We start from the raw sequence: 15,497 nt of genomic DNA on the forward strand, positions 1-15,497 counted from the left end.
ACTCAACTGAATGACTTGATTAGTGTAGTGTTAGCTAGCTACATAGTTGTCTTTGCTGTCTTCGTATCCAAGATAATTGTGTAGTTTAGAGCGTGTAGTCTTAGAGTGATTATCTTAATTTACCGAGGTTAGCTGGCCAGCTATTTGTCGTCCTTAACGTAGGAGACACTGCTAGCTAGCCAACAGCTAGCCAACGTCTACTGAATAGAACTTCCGCACTCAACAACCCGGTCGCATTCCGCTTCGCTCCACAGGTAGTATCACATTTTCATTTAATTTCATTACAGCACAACGGTTTGATTTGTTTGATCGTAGCTAGCTACATAGCTAGCTACATAGCCGTCTGTGTATCAAAGATAATTGTGTAGTCTAGAGCGATTTTCTAGGTTAGCTAGCCAGCTATTGTCGTTCTTTTAACGCAACGTAATCAACACTGCTAGCTAGCCAGCTAGCCCCCGAATAGCAGCACTGTAGAAACTATTACACTCAACGGAACGACTTGATTAGTGTAGTGTCAACAACGCAGCCACTGCCAGCTAGCCTACAAAGTCAACAACGCAGCCACTGCCAGCTAGCCTACTTCAGCAGTACTGTATCATTTTAATAATTTTAGTCAATAAGATTCTTGCTACGTAAGCTTAACTTTCTGAACATTCGAGACGTGTAGTCCACTTGTCATTCCAATCTCCTTGCATTAGCGTAGCCTCTTCTGTAGCCTGTCAACTATGTGTCTGTCTATCCCTGTTATCTCCTCTCTGCACAGACCATACAAACACTCCACACCGCGTGGCCGCGGCCACCCTAATCTGGTGGTCCCAGCGCGCACGACCCACGTGGAGTTCCAGGTCTCCGGTAGCCTCTGGAACTGCCGATCTGCGGCCAACAAGGCAGAGTTAATCTCAGCCTATGCCTCCCTCCAGTCCCTCGACTTCTTGGCACTGACGGAAACATGGATCACCACAGATAACACTGCTACTCCTACTGCTCTCTCTTCGTCCGCCCACGTGTTCTCGCACACCCCGAGAGCTTCTGGTCAGCGGGGTGGTGGCACCGGGATCCTCATCTCTCCCAAGTGGTCATTCTCTCTTTCTCCCCTTACCCATCTGTCTATCGCCTCCTTTGAATTTCATGCTGTCACAGTTACCAGCCCTTTCAAGCTTAACATCCTTATCATTTATCGCCCTCCAGGTCCCCTCGGAGAGTTCATCAATGAGCTTGATGTCTTGATAAGCTCCTTTCCTGAGGACGGCTCACCTCTCACAGTTCTGGGCGACTTTAACCTCCCCACGTCTACCTTTGACTCATTCCTCTCTGCCTCCTTCTTTCCACTCCTTTCCTCTTTTGACCTCACCCTCTCACCTTCCCCCTACTCACAAGGCAGGCAATACGCTCGACCTCATCTTTACTAGATGCTGTTCTTCCACTAACCTCATTGCAACTCCCTCCAAGTCTCCGACCACTACCTTGTATCATTTTCCCTCTCGCTCTCATCCAACACTTCCCACACTGCCCCTACTCGGATGGTATCGCGCCGTCCCAACCTTCGCTCTCTCTCCCCCGCTACTCTCTCCTCTTCCATCCTATCATCTCTTCCCTCTGCTCAAACCTTCTCCAACCTATCTCCTGATTCTGCCTCCTCAACCCTCCTCTCCTCCCTTTCTGCATCCTTTGACTCTCTATGTCCCCTATCTTCCAGGCCGGCTCGGTCCTCCCCTCCCGCTCCGTGGCTCGACGACTCATTGCGAGCTCACAGAACAGGGCTCCGGGCAGCCGAGCGGAAATGGAGGAAAACTCGCCTCCCTGCGGACCTGGCATCCTTTCGCTCCCTCCTCTCTACATTTTCCTTCTCTGTCTCTGCTGCTAAAGCCACTTTCTTCCACTCTAAATTCCAAGCATCTGCCTCTAACCCTAGGAAGCTCTTTGCCTCCTTCTCCTCCCTCCTGAATCCTCCCCCCCTCCTCCCTCTCTGCAGATGACTTCGTCAATCATTTTGAAAATAAGGTCGACGACATCCGATCCTCGTTTGCTAAGTCAAACGACACCGCTGGTTCTGCTCACACTGCCCTACCCTGTGCCCTGACCTCTTTCTCCCCTCTCTCTCCAGATGAAATCTCGCGTCTTGTGATGGCCGGCCGCCCAACAACCTGCCCGCTCGACCCTATCCCCTCCTCTCTTCTCCAGACCATTTCCGGAGACCTTCTCCCTTACCTCACCTCGCTCATCAACTCATCCCTGACCGCTGGCTACGTCCCTTCCGTCTTCAAGAGAGCGAGAGTTGCACCCCTTCTGAAAAAAACCTACACTCGATCCCTCCGATGTCAACAACTACAGACCAGTATCCCTTCTTTCTTTTCTCTCCAAAACTCTTGAACGTGCCGTCCTTGGCCAGCTCTCCCGCTATCTCTCTCAGAATGACCTTCTTGATCCAAATCAGTCAGGTTTCAAGACTAGTCATTCAACTGAGACTGCTCTTCTCTGTATCACGGAGGCGCTCCGCACTGCTAAAGCTAACTCTCTCTCCTCTGCTCTCATCCTTCTAGACCTATCGGCTGCCTTCGATACTGTGAACCATCAGATCCTCCTCTCCACCCTCTCCGAGTTGGGCATCTCCGGCGCGGCCCACGCTTGGATTGCGTCCTACCTGACAGGTCGCTCCTACCAGGTGGCGTGGCGAGAATCTGTCTCCTCACCACGCGCTCTCACCACTGGTGTCCCCCAGGGCTCTGTTCTAGGCCCTCTCCTATTCTCGCTATACACCAAGTCACTTGGCTCTGTCATAACCTCACATGGTCTCTCCTATCATTGCTATGCAGACGACACACAATTAATCTTCTCCTTTCCCCTTCTGATGACCAGGTGGCGAATCGCATCTCTGCATGTCTGGCAGACATATCAGTGTGGATGACGGATCACCACCTCAAGCTGAACCTCGGCAAGACGGAGCTGCTCTTCCTCCCGGGAAGGACTGCCCGTTCCATGATCTCGCCATCACGGTTGACAACTCCATTGTGTCCTCCTCCCAGAGCGCTAAGAACCTTGGCGTGATCCTGGACAACCCCTGTCGTTCTCAACTAACATCAAGGCGGTGGCCCGTTCCTGTAGGTTCATGCTCTACAACATCCGCAGAGTATGACCCTGCCTCACACAGGAAGCGGCGCAGGTCCTAATCCAGGCACTTGTCATCTCCCGTCTGGATTACTGCAACTCGCTGTTGGCTGGGCTCCCTGCCTGTGCCATTAAACCCCTACAACTCATCCAGAACGCCGCAGCCCGTCTGGTGTTCAACCTTCCCAAGTTCTCTCACGTCACCCCGCTCCTCCGCTCTCTCCACTGGCTTCCAGTTGAAGCTCGCATCCGCTACAAGACCATGGTGCTTGCCTACGGAGCTGTGAGGGGAACGGCACCTCAGTACCTCCAGGCTCTGATCAGGCCCTACACCCAAACAAGGGCACTGCGTTCATCCACCTCTGGCCTGCTCGCCTCCCTACCACTGAGGAAGTACAGTTCCCGCTCAGCCCAGTCAAAACTGTTCGCTGCTCTGGCTCCCCAATGGTGGAACACACTTCCTCACGACGCCAGGACAGCGGAGTCAATCACCACCTTCCGGAGACACCTGAAACCCCACCTCTTTAAGGAATACCTAGGATAGGATAAAGTAATCCTTCTCACCCCCCTTAAAAGATTTAGTTGCACTATTGTAAAGTGGCTGTTCCACTGGATGTCATAAGGTGAATGCACCAATTTGTAAGTCGCTCTGGATAAGAGCGTCTGCTAAATGACTTAAATGTAAATGTAAACAAAAATATAACTGTTTGGCCATAATGACCACAGTTACAGTGGGGCAAAAAAGTATTTAGTCAGCCACCAATTGTGCAAGTCCCCCACTTAAAAATATTAGAGAGGTCTGTAATTTTCATCATAAGTACACTTCAACAAAATGAGAAAAAAAATCCAGAAAATCACATTGTAGGATTTTTTATGAATTTATTTGCGAATTATGGTGGAAAATTAGTGTTTGGTCACCTACAAACAAGCAAGATTTCTGTCTCTCACAGACCTGTAACTTCTTCTTTAAGAGTCACCTCTGTCCTCCACTCGTTACCTGTATTAATGGCACCTGTTTGAACTTGTTATCAGTATAAAAGACACCTGTCCACAACCTCAAACAGTCACACTCCAAACTCCACTATGGCCAAGACCAAAGAGCTGTCAAAGGACACCAGAAACAAAATTGCATACCTGCACCAGGCTGGGAAGACTGAATCTGCAATAGGTAAGCAGCTTGGTTTGAAGAAATCAACTGTGGGAGCAATTATTAGGAAATGGAAGACATACAAGACCACTGATAATCTCCTTAAATCTGGGGCTCCACGCAAGATCTCACCCCATGGGGTCAAAATGATCACAAGAACGGTGAGCAAAAATCCCAGAGCCACACGGGGGGACCTAGTGAATGACGTGCAGAGAGCTGGGACCAAAGTAACAAAGCCTACCATCAGTAACACACTACGCCGCCAGGGACTCAAATCCTGCAGTGCCAGACGTGTCCCCCTGCTTAAGCCAGTACATGTCCAGGCCAGTCTGAAGTTTGCTAGAGAGCATTTGGATGATCCAGAAGAAGATTGTGAGAATGTCATATGGTCAGATGAAACCAAAATATAACTTTTTGGTAAAAACTCAACTCGTCGTGTTAGGAGGACAAAGAATGCTGAGTTGCATCCAAAGAACACCATACCTACTGTGAAGCATGGAGTTGGAAACATCATGCTTTGGGGCTGTTTTTCTGCAAAGGGACCAGGATGACTGAACCGTGTAAAGGAAAGAATGAATGGCCATGCATCGTGAGATTTTGAGTGAAAACCTCCTTCCATCAGCAAGGGCATTGAAGATTAAAATCCAATCCTGTTAGGCATGCTGTGGACATTGGAAGGTGACCAGGGTGTTGAGTTCAAGTGTGGTTCACATGGACAGGTTGCTGGGTTTTTTTCAGGTTTTTTTTGTACATTTAAAAAACATCAAATTGATCAGAATTTGTGAATACAGTGTAGTCATTGTTAATGTTGTAAATGACTACTGTAGCTGGAAACGGCAGATTTTTAATGGAATATCTACATAGGCATACAGAGGCCCATTTTCAGCAACCATCACTCCTCTGGTCTAATGGCACATTGTGTTAGCTAATCCAAGTTTATCATTTTAAAAGGCGAATTGATCATTAGAAAACCATTTTGCAATTATGTTAGCACAGCTGAAAACTGTCGTGCTGATTATAGAAGCAATACAACTGGCCTTCTTTTGACTAGTTGAGTATCTGGAGCATCAGCATTTGTGAGTTCGATTACAGGCTCAAGATGGCAAGAATCAAAGACCTTTCTTTTGAAACTCATTTTTTTTAAAGAGTTTTTACTTGTTCTGAGAAATTAAGGCTATTTCATGCGAGAAATGTCCAAGAAACTGAAGATCTCGTACAATGCTGTGTACTTCTCCCTTCGCAGAACAACACAAACTGTCTTTAACCAGAGTAGAAAGAAGAGTGGGAGGCTCCTGTGCACAACTGAGCAAGAGGACAAGTACATTTGAGTGTCTAGTTTGAGAAACAGACACCTCGCAAGTCCTCAACTGGCAGCTTCATTAAATAGTATCCGCAAAACGCCAGTCTTAATGTCAACATGGAGCAGGCGACTCCGGGATGCTGGCCTTCTACTTTTACTGAATGGCAATTAGGTACTTTTTTCACCAGTGTTCATGTCCTGAGTTCAAGCAGCTGTCAAGGGAAAAGGTTAGGGAGTGGATCTCAGTTCAAGGTCGCTGCTGGAAGTGTGTGAGGAAAATCCCCAAAGGACTGCACCCTCAACAAACCATGCAACACCTGCAAGGAGTTACACCTCATATTGCTACATGGGGTGATACCACTCGTCTTTATGGTCATTACCTCATCCTATAGTGACAGGGGGGTCAGAGCCTCACAGTGTTGTTCTGGTGGATGGCAAACCATACACCTTCCTCCAATTGCCATTTAGGCACGCCGCCCTCCTCTAGAACTGCCATCCATGGTGCTTTATTGGGCAGCAGAGCCACTTGCCTTCATCATCCTCCTACCTGACCCGGACCCAGTCACTCCCAACTTCCTCTTTATCGACAGCTTTCTGCCCCAAGCTTTCTATGCTGACAGTGTTCTCGTTGGTCAAGGCGCCATAGCCAAATCATGGCTGACCATATCTGGGAAAACTTCAACCCCACCTCAGACCAGTGGCCTGTCTGATTCCCTTCCCAGAGGTCAAGGATGACCCAAATTAAACCAGGCCACTTAGGACTAAGAGGAAAACCAGAAGAGACAACTTATGGAGGCGGCTGTAGCAAATGCTCATTTTTCTTATACATTTTAGTAAACTGTCCCTTTTACTGCAGGCAACCTCTGATGCATAGTGATCTCAATGTACCAATCCTCAATGGTGCGGCCCATGTTAGAAGCTTTTGAGAAATAGAGTCCTCTATGCTTTGAGTGCACCTGCAATCAATTTCACTCGTTAAATACCTGTGTTCCTTTGTCTTTCAGTTCAGTGGAAAATAATCCATGCCTTGGAAGAACTCTCCAGCATTTATCCCTTTTATTTCCTTTATCTCTGTGTCCAATATCCAACGTGCATAACCCAACATATTGTTAAAGTTTTTCCTTTGTTTTGTGTCAGTCAATCTTCATCTAAAGATGCACTGTTGGAAATAGTAGTAGAATGTTTGTATGGATAGTAATATTGGATATACCTTGAAATTAATATATTTTATAAATGCTTTGGAGGGAATTTATGGTTTAAGAATTATAAGTTATATGCAATATGATTGTGTGAATTTATTTTGTAATAAAAAATGTATAGAATTGACCTTTATTTAACCAGGTAGGCCAGTTGAGAACAAGTTCTCAATTACAACTGTAGTAGCCTGCTCATCTTCCTTTTTTCACAGATGTCACAAATAATTGCCTCTATTTAGTTTTAACATATTTTGGGGGGGAAAAGTTTTTAAAAAATATATATAGTTTTTTTTATCTGGTCCAATTTCTACAACTCAGAGCAGTTTGTCTCATCCAAATCAAGAAATCCTAAGTACATCTGTGCTCCCATTTGTCCATGTTTTAAAAAAATACTTTGAATGGTAAAATGTTGTGATACTATCAAACCATCCTGTGGGATAAGCACATTCATATTTTTTTATTTAACCTTTATGTAGCTAAAAAAGTTTTAACCTTTGTTATGTTGCAGTAGAAAATCGGTCACCTCTCACCATGAAACATGCTATGATGTGTTTGTTTGGTTAATCTGGACTTTGACCTTTGCTAACAGTGTGTCAGGTGGGCCCAGCATACCTGTGCCCTTGGTTGGAGTGCTCTCTGAGACACTGCGGCAGGCAGCGACCGGGAGTAAAGAGAAACACCCGAGGAAAAGACAAATTAATCAGAAATTAGGTGTGTTGTTTCACTCATGCTTTCAGGCGGTTTACTTCCCCCCTTGCATGGTCCTTCCTCCCTTCTTCTACCCTGATGACCTGGATGGGAGTAGAGGAGACGGAGTCATTCACCCATCTGCTCAAGACTCTGTAGCGCTCCAGGGGACTGGGTTTCTTGTCTATCCCTATACTGAATTAATCACAACGATAAAGGTTGTTATGTGTTGTGTTCACACTTACACTTAACATTAAGGAGCTACCTGTAAACATATTGCATTGAACACAATCAACCCACCAATCACCAAAAATGAAGGAAAGGGATTCAAGGCATATTATGTCTCATATTCACTTTCCAAAAGTGTCTTCTACTGTCACTGAAAAATTTGACTGTAAAACACCATAGCATTTCCATTAATAAAGAGAAGCTCCAAAGTATGTCTCTGGCAAAACCTAACCATATGTCCACAAATTGTATCTCCAAATAAATAAATCCCCACCCTCTGTCTGCTCAATATAGCTCACATCAATGAGAGGGAGGCAAGGAGGCTACCAATTGGAGTTGATGTCTCGATGAGAGGAGAATCAACTAGAAGATACTCTGCTTAAAGTCGTTCCTACCGCTACACGCTGTGCTTTTATTAAACCACCATCAGTGCCTTATGCATTATTAAGAGCTGTTGTGTAGCTATAGACCACCAAGCCATTAACGTGCATGTGTGTACACGTGTGCATGTGTGTGTATATAAGTCTGTGTGCATATGAGTGTGTTTGTGCATGTGTATCTCTATTAGATTATCAACCCATTAACCAGAGAACCTCGGAAATGCATCCAGGAGTACGAAACACTCAAAAATATCTTCTCTCCCTGCTCTTACAAGACCCATGCAGGCAGTATTTCCTCTTTTTGAGTTGAGAAGTTAAATGTGTCATTCAAGCCAACAGCCTCAACACACTCCAATAACGCACAAAGACAAATTTGTTAGGGTAATATATAGATGAAATATCAAAGTATTTATCAGTCGGAGAGTTACGGCCATTCGTTTGACTGCATAGCCCTTGCTATCGGGAAGATGTATGAATGTGTGAGCTTTTAAACAAATCAAGCGACAGAGTTAATTTGGAAGAAAGACCTCTCAAGTGCTGGAAAACAGATATCAGTCTCCACTAGTAAAGACCACAATTGAATGGTTGTGTGCATTTGTCAGTCTCAACCTCACTCTCCACTTAATCAGTGTTCTTCACAAAGAAACAGACAGAGTAGCTGTATAAGGCTATTAAATAGTTTATTTAATCTATTGTAGTAAGATTGCTACGACGCAAAGCTGTTAGCTACTACAGCTTCCTATTCCACTAACTGAACCCCATCAGTATAAAGCAGAACACAGTATGAAGCTCACTGTTTGAACACCAAATCGTTGATTCATCAAATCAAAGACCCTCCACTGGTGCAAATCTACACAACGGCTCACTCTCCCCTCTCTATAGGCTTCAGCCCTGTTCATTAGCCAGATACAACAACCACCAGAAAGCCAGAGAGGAGGTAGCTGGATACAAGAGAGGCTTGTGGGGGAAGGAAGAGGGGGAGAAACTCCGGAGGATGGAGATCCAGCCAGCTGGTCCCCAGTAGCAGATAGAGATCCATGTAACCCCCACCCATCCTCCCCACCTCCTTCCCAAGAGGGACATCTAAACCTAGCTCCATTTTCCTGATTACCCATGGGCCCGAGCCACAGCTCCAAATGTTGGATAGAAGGGATGGGGAGGGATAAGGAAGGATGGGAAGGACGGCTCACAGGCGCAGGAGGTGCAACTGAGTTTGGAAAAAAAGCCTGATTAAAAGTTTTAAACGACCTCAGAAGAGAATCAGGGGAATCTGTTGGTGGATTATGTAGTCCATTTTAGATAGCGCCATCTACTGGAGTTTTGATGATTGTCTTTGATACATGAAGGTTTCTCAATCACACTGTCCAGTCTCAACAAGGACCTTGCTATTAGAGGGCTTCGGGTAAAAGCTAGATGCAGCCTACAAAGAATTCTCTCTCTCTTTGTGTCAACTGATTATTTAAGGACCCAACAAAGAGTACGTTTGACTGGATCATTTATTTGTTTCGAGAGGCTGTTTAATTATAGATGGATTGATTGTCAATTTGACAGATTGATTGACTGATTGACTTGACATCAACTGATCGATTGCTGTGGTTTCACCGGCAACACATTTGACGAACTGGATGTTGGCATTAGTAACTAACTGACTGATTGATTAGCTGACTGAGGATCAATGTTGCATCGGTCGACTCACCATCTTTGCCTCTCCTGTCCAGGGTGGCCTTGGCTAGGCCGGCGGAGCAGTATAAGAAGCCGTCCATGAAAGACTGAGCATCAGACAGAGAACTGGTCTCTGAGGTCAACTCCAGCTTGGGGAAATCAACACAGAGACACGGAGAAAGACAGTGAGTCTATACTGTAAGTGCAACATCACACAGACTCAACATAGATGAACATTAAGACCGTGAGTATATGTACACTACCAGCCAAAGGTTTGGACACACCTACTAATTCCAGGTTCTCTTTATTTTTACTATTTTCTACATTGTAGCATAATAGTGAAGACATCAAAACTATGAAATAACACATATGGAATCATATAGTAACCAAAAACGTGTTAAACATATCAAAATATATTTATATTTGAGATTTTTCAATCAGTAGCCACCCTTTGCCTTGATGACAGCTTGCATGCACTTCGCATAGTCTCAAACAGCTTCACGAGGTAGTCACTTGGAATACATTTCAAATAACAAGTGTGCCTTGTTAAAAGTTCATTTCTGCAATTTCTTTCCCTCTTATCCTGTGTTTGAGCCAATCAGTTGTGTTGTGAAAAGGTAGAGGTGATAAACATAAGATAGCCCTATATTGTAAAAGTCCAAGTCTATATTATGGCAAGAACAACTCAAATAAGCAAAGAGAAATTACAGTCCATCAATATTTTAACTGCCATGTTCAGGGGCAGAACAACAGATTTTTACCTTGTCAGCTCAGAGATTTGCAACCTTTCGGTTACTAGTACAACACTCTAACCACTAGGCTATCTGCCGCCCAACATATAAAGGTACCACAGATGACAGTCCCCCCCAGTTCTCTCTTTGCTGAAGCCATGAGTGCACATTTCAGTGCCCAAACAGGTCGAAAATCTGATTTTTTTCAGATGACCAGGAGGAACAAGGGAACAATGATTTAGAAGAGGAGAAGGTATCTGAAGGAGAATATGGGGAAGAATGCAACCCAGAGCATGATGCATCATCTTCAGATGAAGAAGCAATCCCCAAAGCTGAAAGAGGGACATTTTTGTCAAAGAACAGCAAAATAACATGGTCCTTGTCACCATATGACAACCAGGGCAGGATGGCAGCACAAAATTACATAAGGATGACCACAGTGCCCACAAGACATGCAGTTTCCCATGCCCAGGACATCGCCTCAACATTCTACATGTTCATCACACCAGCCATCGAAAAAATAATCCTGGAGGGTTTCCGTAAATATGGATACAACTGGAAAAGGATGGATAAGATTGACCTGCGTGCCTACATAGGGCTACTAATCTTAGCGGGTGTGTATGGGTCACAAGGCGAGGCTATACATGTAGTATCTGGTATGCAGAGAGTGGAAGGGCGATTTTCTGAAAGACTGAAAGTCTTTCACACTTTCTCAAGAATGCAAAGATTTGATAACAGTGAGTCAAAACCTGAAAAAGTGTGAGAGACAAACTGGCGGCCATAAGAGAGGTCTGGGAGAAGTGGGTGGAGCGTCTGCCTTACCTCTAGAACCCTGAGCCTGAAGTAACAGTGGATGAGCAACTGGTTCCATTCAGAGGTACAGTTTTAATTTTCATATCTGAAAATGTAGGTGATTTTCACAGTTAATTTTATTATGTATTGCTGTAATATCTTTGATTTATGTGATTGTTTTCTGTGACACTGATACTAATTACTAATAGTAATATCTTTGTCAAAAGGTTGCTGTCCTTTCCGGCAGTATATGCCCAGCAAGCCAGCAAAGTATGGAATCAAGATATGGGTGGCATGTGAAGCACAATCCAGCTACGCTTGGAAGATGCAAGTCTACACAGGGAAGCCGACAAGTCGAGGCCCGGAGAAGAAGCAGGGGATGCAGGTTGCGCTTGATGTGACAAATGGACTGAGGGGTCGCAATGTCACGTGTGATAATTTCTTCACCTCTTATGAACTGAGCCAGCACCTCCTGAAGAGGAAGATCACCATGGTTGGCACAGTTAGAAAGAACAAGCCTGAGCTCCTCCCTACACTGAGAAGCCTTCTCATCAAAGTTTTCCTTCACCCCCATCACCACTCTAGTTTCTTACCTCCCAAAGAGGAACAAGAATGTGGTCTTCCTGAGCACACTGCACAAAATGGCTGAGATCAGTGATCATGAGGACAGGAAACCAGCCATCATCCTGGACTTACAACCACAACAAAGGAGGCATGGACAACCTAGACAAAGTGATTGGAATGTACAGCTGCAAGAGGATGACTGCATCATCTTCCATAACATCATTGATGTGTCCTCATACAATGCCTTCATGCGATGGAACAAGATCAACCCTACCTGGATGCCTGATAAGCGGAAATAGAGGAGGGTGTTCCTGGAGCAGTTGGGAAAGGAACTTGTAACTCCACACATTCAAAGAAGGGAGCGCCCCCTCCCCCCGCACAGCAGCCTCTGCAGAGCTTGTGAAAGCTGTTCATGGGGCTGAATCTTGTCCTGATCCACCTGAGGCTGCAGCTGGTACAGGCAAGAGGAGGAGTTGCCAATTCTGGCCCCCAAAGAAGGACTGTAAAACAAATACTTTGTGCTGCATATGTGAGAAATACATCTACAAAGTCCATGCACACACACACGAGCATACTGTCCTACATTTGCTAATTAGAGTTTATTGATTTATGTTTTTCACTTTTTTGTTTTGTATCTATTGAGTTCCGGAGTTCTAAATTGAGCAGCTGCTGAAAAATGAGCTCCTGTATATATTGAGATTTAAATGGTTTTTTAGAGTGAAGTACATCGAAAAAAAATCAAGAGAAAACTGCAAGACTCAATAGAAGACAAAACAAGGAACAAACCAAAATTTTTCATAAAATTGTACAGTTATCTTAGCTAGCTGAATTGCTAGCAGAATTGTTTACTTGTTGCTAAGCAGTTGCTAGGGACTCTCCTGGAAGAAGCTAGCTAGCTTACAAAGAATAACAACAAAAAATATCTAGTTAACAGAAGAAAGGAAGACAAAATAAGGACAAAAGAAGGACAGAAGAAAAAGGAAAAGAAAGAGGACAACAAAGTGAAACAGTCAGCACTTCTATTGCAACTTCGTATTTCGTCGTCCTAACGTAGTCTACACTGCTATCTGCCCAGCAGCTAGCCAGCTAGCAAACGTCCACCGTCTACCGAATAGCAGCACTGTAGAAACTATTACACTCAACTGAACGACTTGATTAGTGTAGTGTTAGCTAGCTACATAGTTGTCTTTGCTGTCTTCGTATCCAAGATAATTGTGTAGTTTAGAGCGTGTAGTCTTAGAGTGATTATCTTAATTTACCGAGGTTAGCTGGCCAGCTATTTGTCGTCCTTAACGTAGGAGACACTGCTAGCTAGCCAACAGCTAGCCAACGTCTACTGAATAGAACTTCCGCACTCAACAACCCGGTCGCATTCCGCTTCGCTCCACAGGTAGTATCACATTTTCATTTCATTTCATTACAGCACAACGGTTTGATTTGTTTGATCGTAGCTAGCTACATAGCCGTCTGTGTATCAAAGATAATTGTGTAGTCTAGAGCGATTTTCTAGGTTAGCTAGCCAGCTATTGTCGTTCTTTTAACGCAACGTAACGTAATCAACACTGCTAGCTAGCCAGCTAGCCCCCGAATAGCAGCACTGTAGAAACTATTACACTCAACGGAACGACTTGATTAGTGTAGTGTCAACAACGCAGCCACTGCCAGCTAGCCTACAAAGTCAACAACGCAGCCACTGCCAGCTAGCCTACTTCAGCAGTACTGTATCATTTTTATCATTTTAGTCAATAAGATTCTTTCTACGTAAGCTTAACTTTCTGAACATTCGAGACGTGTAGTCCACTTGTCATTCCAATCTCCTTGCATTAGCGTAGCCTCTTCTGTAGCCTGTCAACTATGTGTCTGTCTATCCCTGTTCTTTCCTCTCTGCACAGACCATACAAACGCTCCACACCGCGTGGCCGCGACCACCCTAATCTGGTGGTCCCAGCGCGCACGACCCACGTGGAGTTCCAGGTCTCCGGTAGCCTCTGGAACTGCCGATCTGCGGCCAACAAGGCAGAGTTCATATCAGCCTATGCCTCCCTCCAGTCCCTCGACTTCTTGGCACTGACGGAAACATGGATCACCACAGATAACACTGCTACTCCTACTGCTCTCTCTTCGTCCGCCCACGTGTTCTCGCACACCCCGAGAGCTTCTGGTCAGCGGGGTGGTGGCACCGGGATCCTCATCTCTCCCAAGTGGTCATTCTCTCTTTCTCCCCTTACCCATCTGTCTATCGCCTCCTTTGAATTCCATGCTGTCACAGTTACCAGGCCTTTCAAGCTTAACATCCTTATAATTTATCGCCCTCCAGGTCCCCTCGGAGAGTTCATCAATGAGCTTGATGCCTTGATAAGCTCCTTTCCTGAGGACGGCTCACCTCTCACAGTTCTGGGCGACTTTAACCTCCCCACGTCTACCTTTGACTCATTCCTCTCTGCCTCCTTCTTTCCACTCCTCTCCTCTTTTGACCTCACCCTCTCACCTTCCCCCCCTACTCACAAGGCAGGCAATACGCTCGACCTCATCTTTACTAGATGCTGTTCTTCCACTAACCTCATTGCAACTCCCCTCCAAGTCTCCGACCACTACCTTGTATCCTTTTCCCTCTCGCTCTCATCCAACACTTCCCACAATGCCCCTACTTGGATGGTATCGCGCCGTCCCAACCTTCGCTCTCTCTCCCCCGCTACTCTCTCCTCTTCCATCCTATCATCTCTTCCCTCTGCTCAAACCTTCTCCAACCTATCTCCTGATTCTGCCTCCTCAACCCTCCTCTCCTCCCTTTCTGCATCCTTTGACTCTATATGTCCCCTATCCTCCAGGCCGGCTCGGTCCTCCCCTCCCGCTCCGTGGCTCGACGACTCATTGCGAGCTCACAGAACAGGGCTCCGGGCAGCCGAGCGGAAATGGAGGAAAACTCGCCTCCCTGCGGACCTGGCATCCTTTCACTCCCTCCTCTCTACATTTTCCTCCTCTGTCTCTGCTGCTAAAGCCACTTTCTACCACTCTAAATTCCAAGCATCTGCCTCTAACCCTAGGAAGCTCTTTGCCACCTTCTCCTCCCTCTTGAATCCTCCTCCCCCTCCCCCCCTCCTCCCTCTCTGCAGATGACTTCGTCAACCATTTTGAAAAGAAGGTCGACAACATCCGATCCTCGTTTGCTAAGTCAAACGACACCGCTGGTTCTGCTCACACTGCCCTACCCTGTGCTCTGACCTCTTTCTCCCCTCTCTCTCCAGATGAAATCTCGCGTCTTGTGACGGCCGGCCGCCCAACAACCTGCCCGCTCGACCCTATCCCCTCCTCTCTTCTCCAGACCATTTCCGGAGACCTTCTCCCATACCTCACCTCGCTCATCAACTCATCCCTGACCGCTGGCTACGTCCCTTCCGTCTTCAAGAGAGCGAGAGTTGCACCCCTTCTGAAAAACCTACACTCGATCCCTCCGATGTCAACAACTACAGACCAGTATCCCTTCTTTCTTTTCTCTCCAAAACTCTTGAACGTGCCGTCCTTGGCCAGCTCTTCCGCTATCTCTCTCAGAATGACCTTCTTGATCCAAATCAGTCAGGTTTCAAGACTAGTCATTCAACTGAGACTGCTCTTCTCTGTATCACGGAGGCGCTCCGCACTGCTAAAGCTAACTCTCTCTCCTCTGCTCTCATCCTTCTAGACCTATCGGCTGCCTTCGATACTGTG

At 45.9% G+C, this 15,497-nt stretch overlaps 1 protein-coding gene across 1 annotated transcript; it reads left to right on the plus strand.

Annotated features, from left to right (window-relative positions):
- Nucleotides 1-719: 719 nt before the first annotated feature.
- LOC127915556 (uncharacterized) lies at nt 720-14,909 on the plus strand. The gene is made up of 2 exons (XM_052495796.1): nt 720-845; nt 13,767-14,909. The coding sequence occupies exons 1-2, from the start codon at nt 726-728 to the stop codon at nt 14,907-14,909; spliced, it is 1,263 nt and encodes a 420-aa protein (XP_052351756.1). The 5' UTR covers nt 720-725.
- Nucleotides 14,910-15,497: the final 588 nt, after the last annotated feature.

This window comes from Oncorhynchus keta, chromosome 35, assembly GCF_023373465.1.
Source record: "Oncorhynchus keta strain PuntledgeMale-10-30-2019 chromosome 35, Oket_V2, whole genome shotgun sequence".
Taxonomy (NCBI): Eukaryota; Metazoa; Chordata; class Actinopteri; order Salmoniformes; family Salmonidae; genus Oncorhynchus; species Oncorhynchus keta.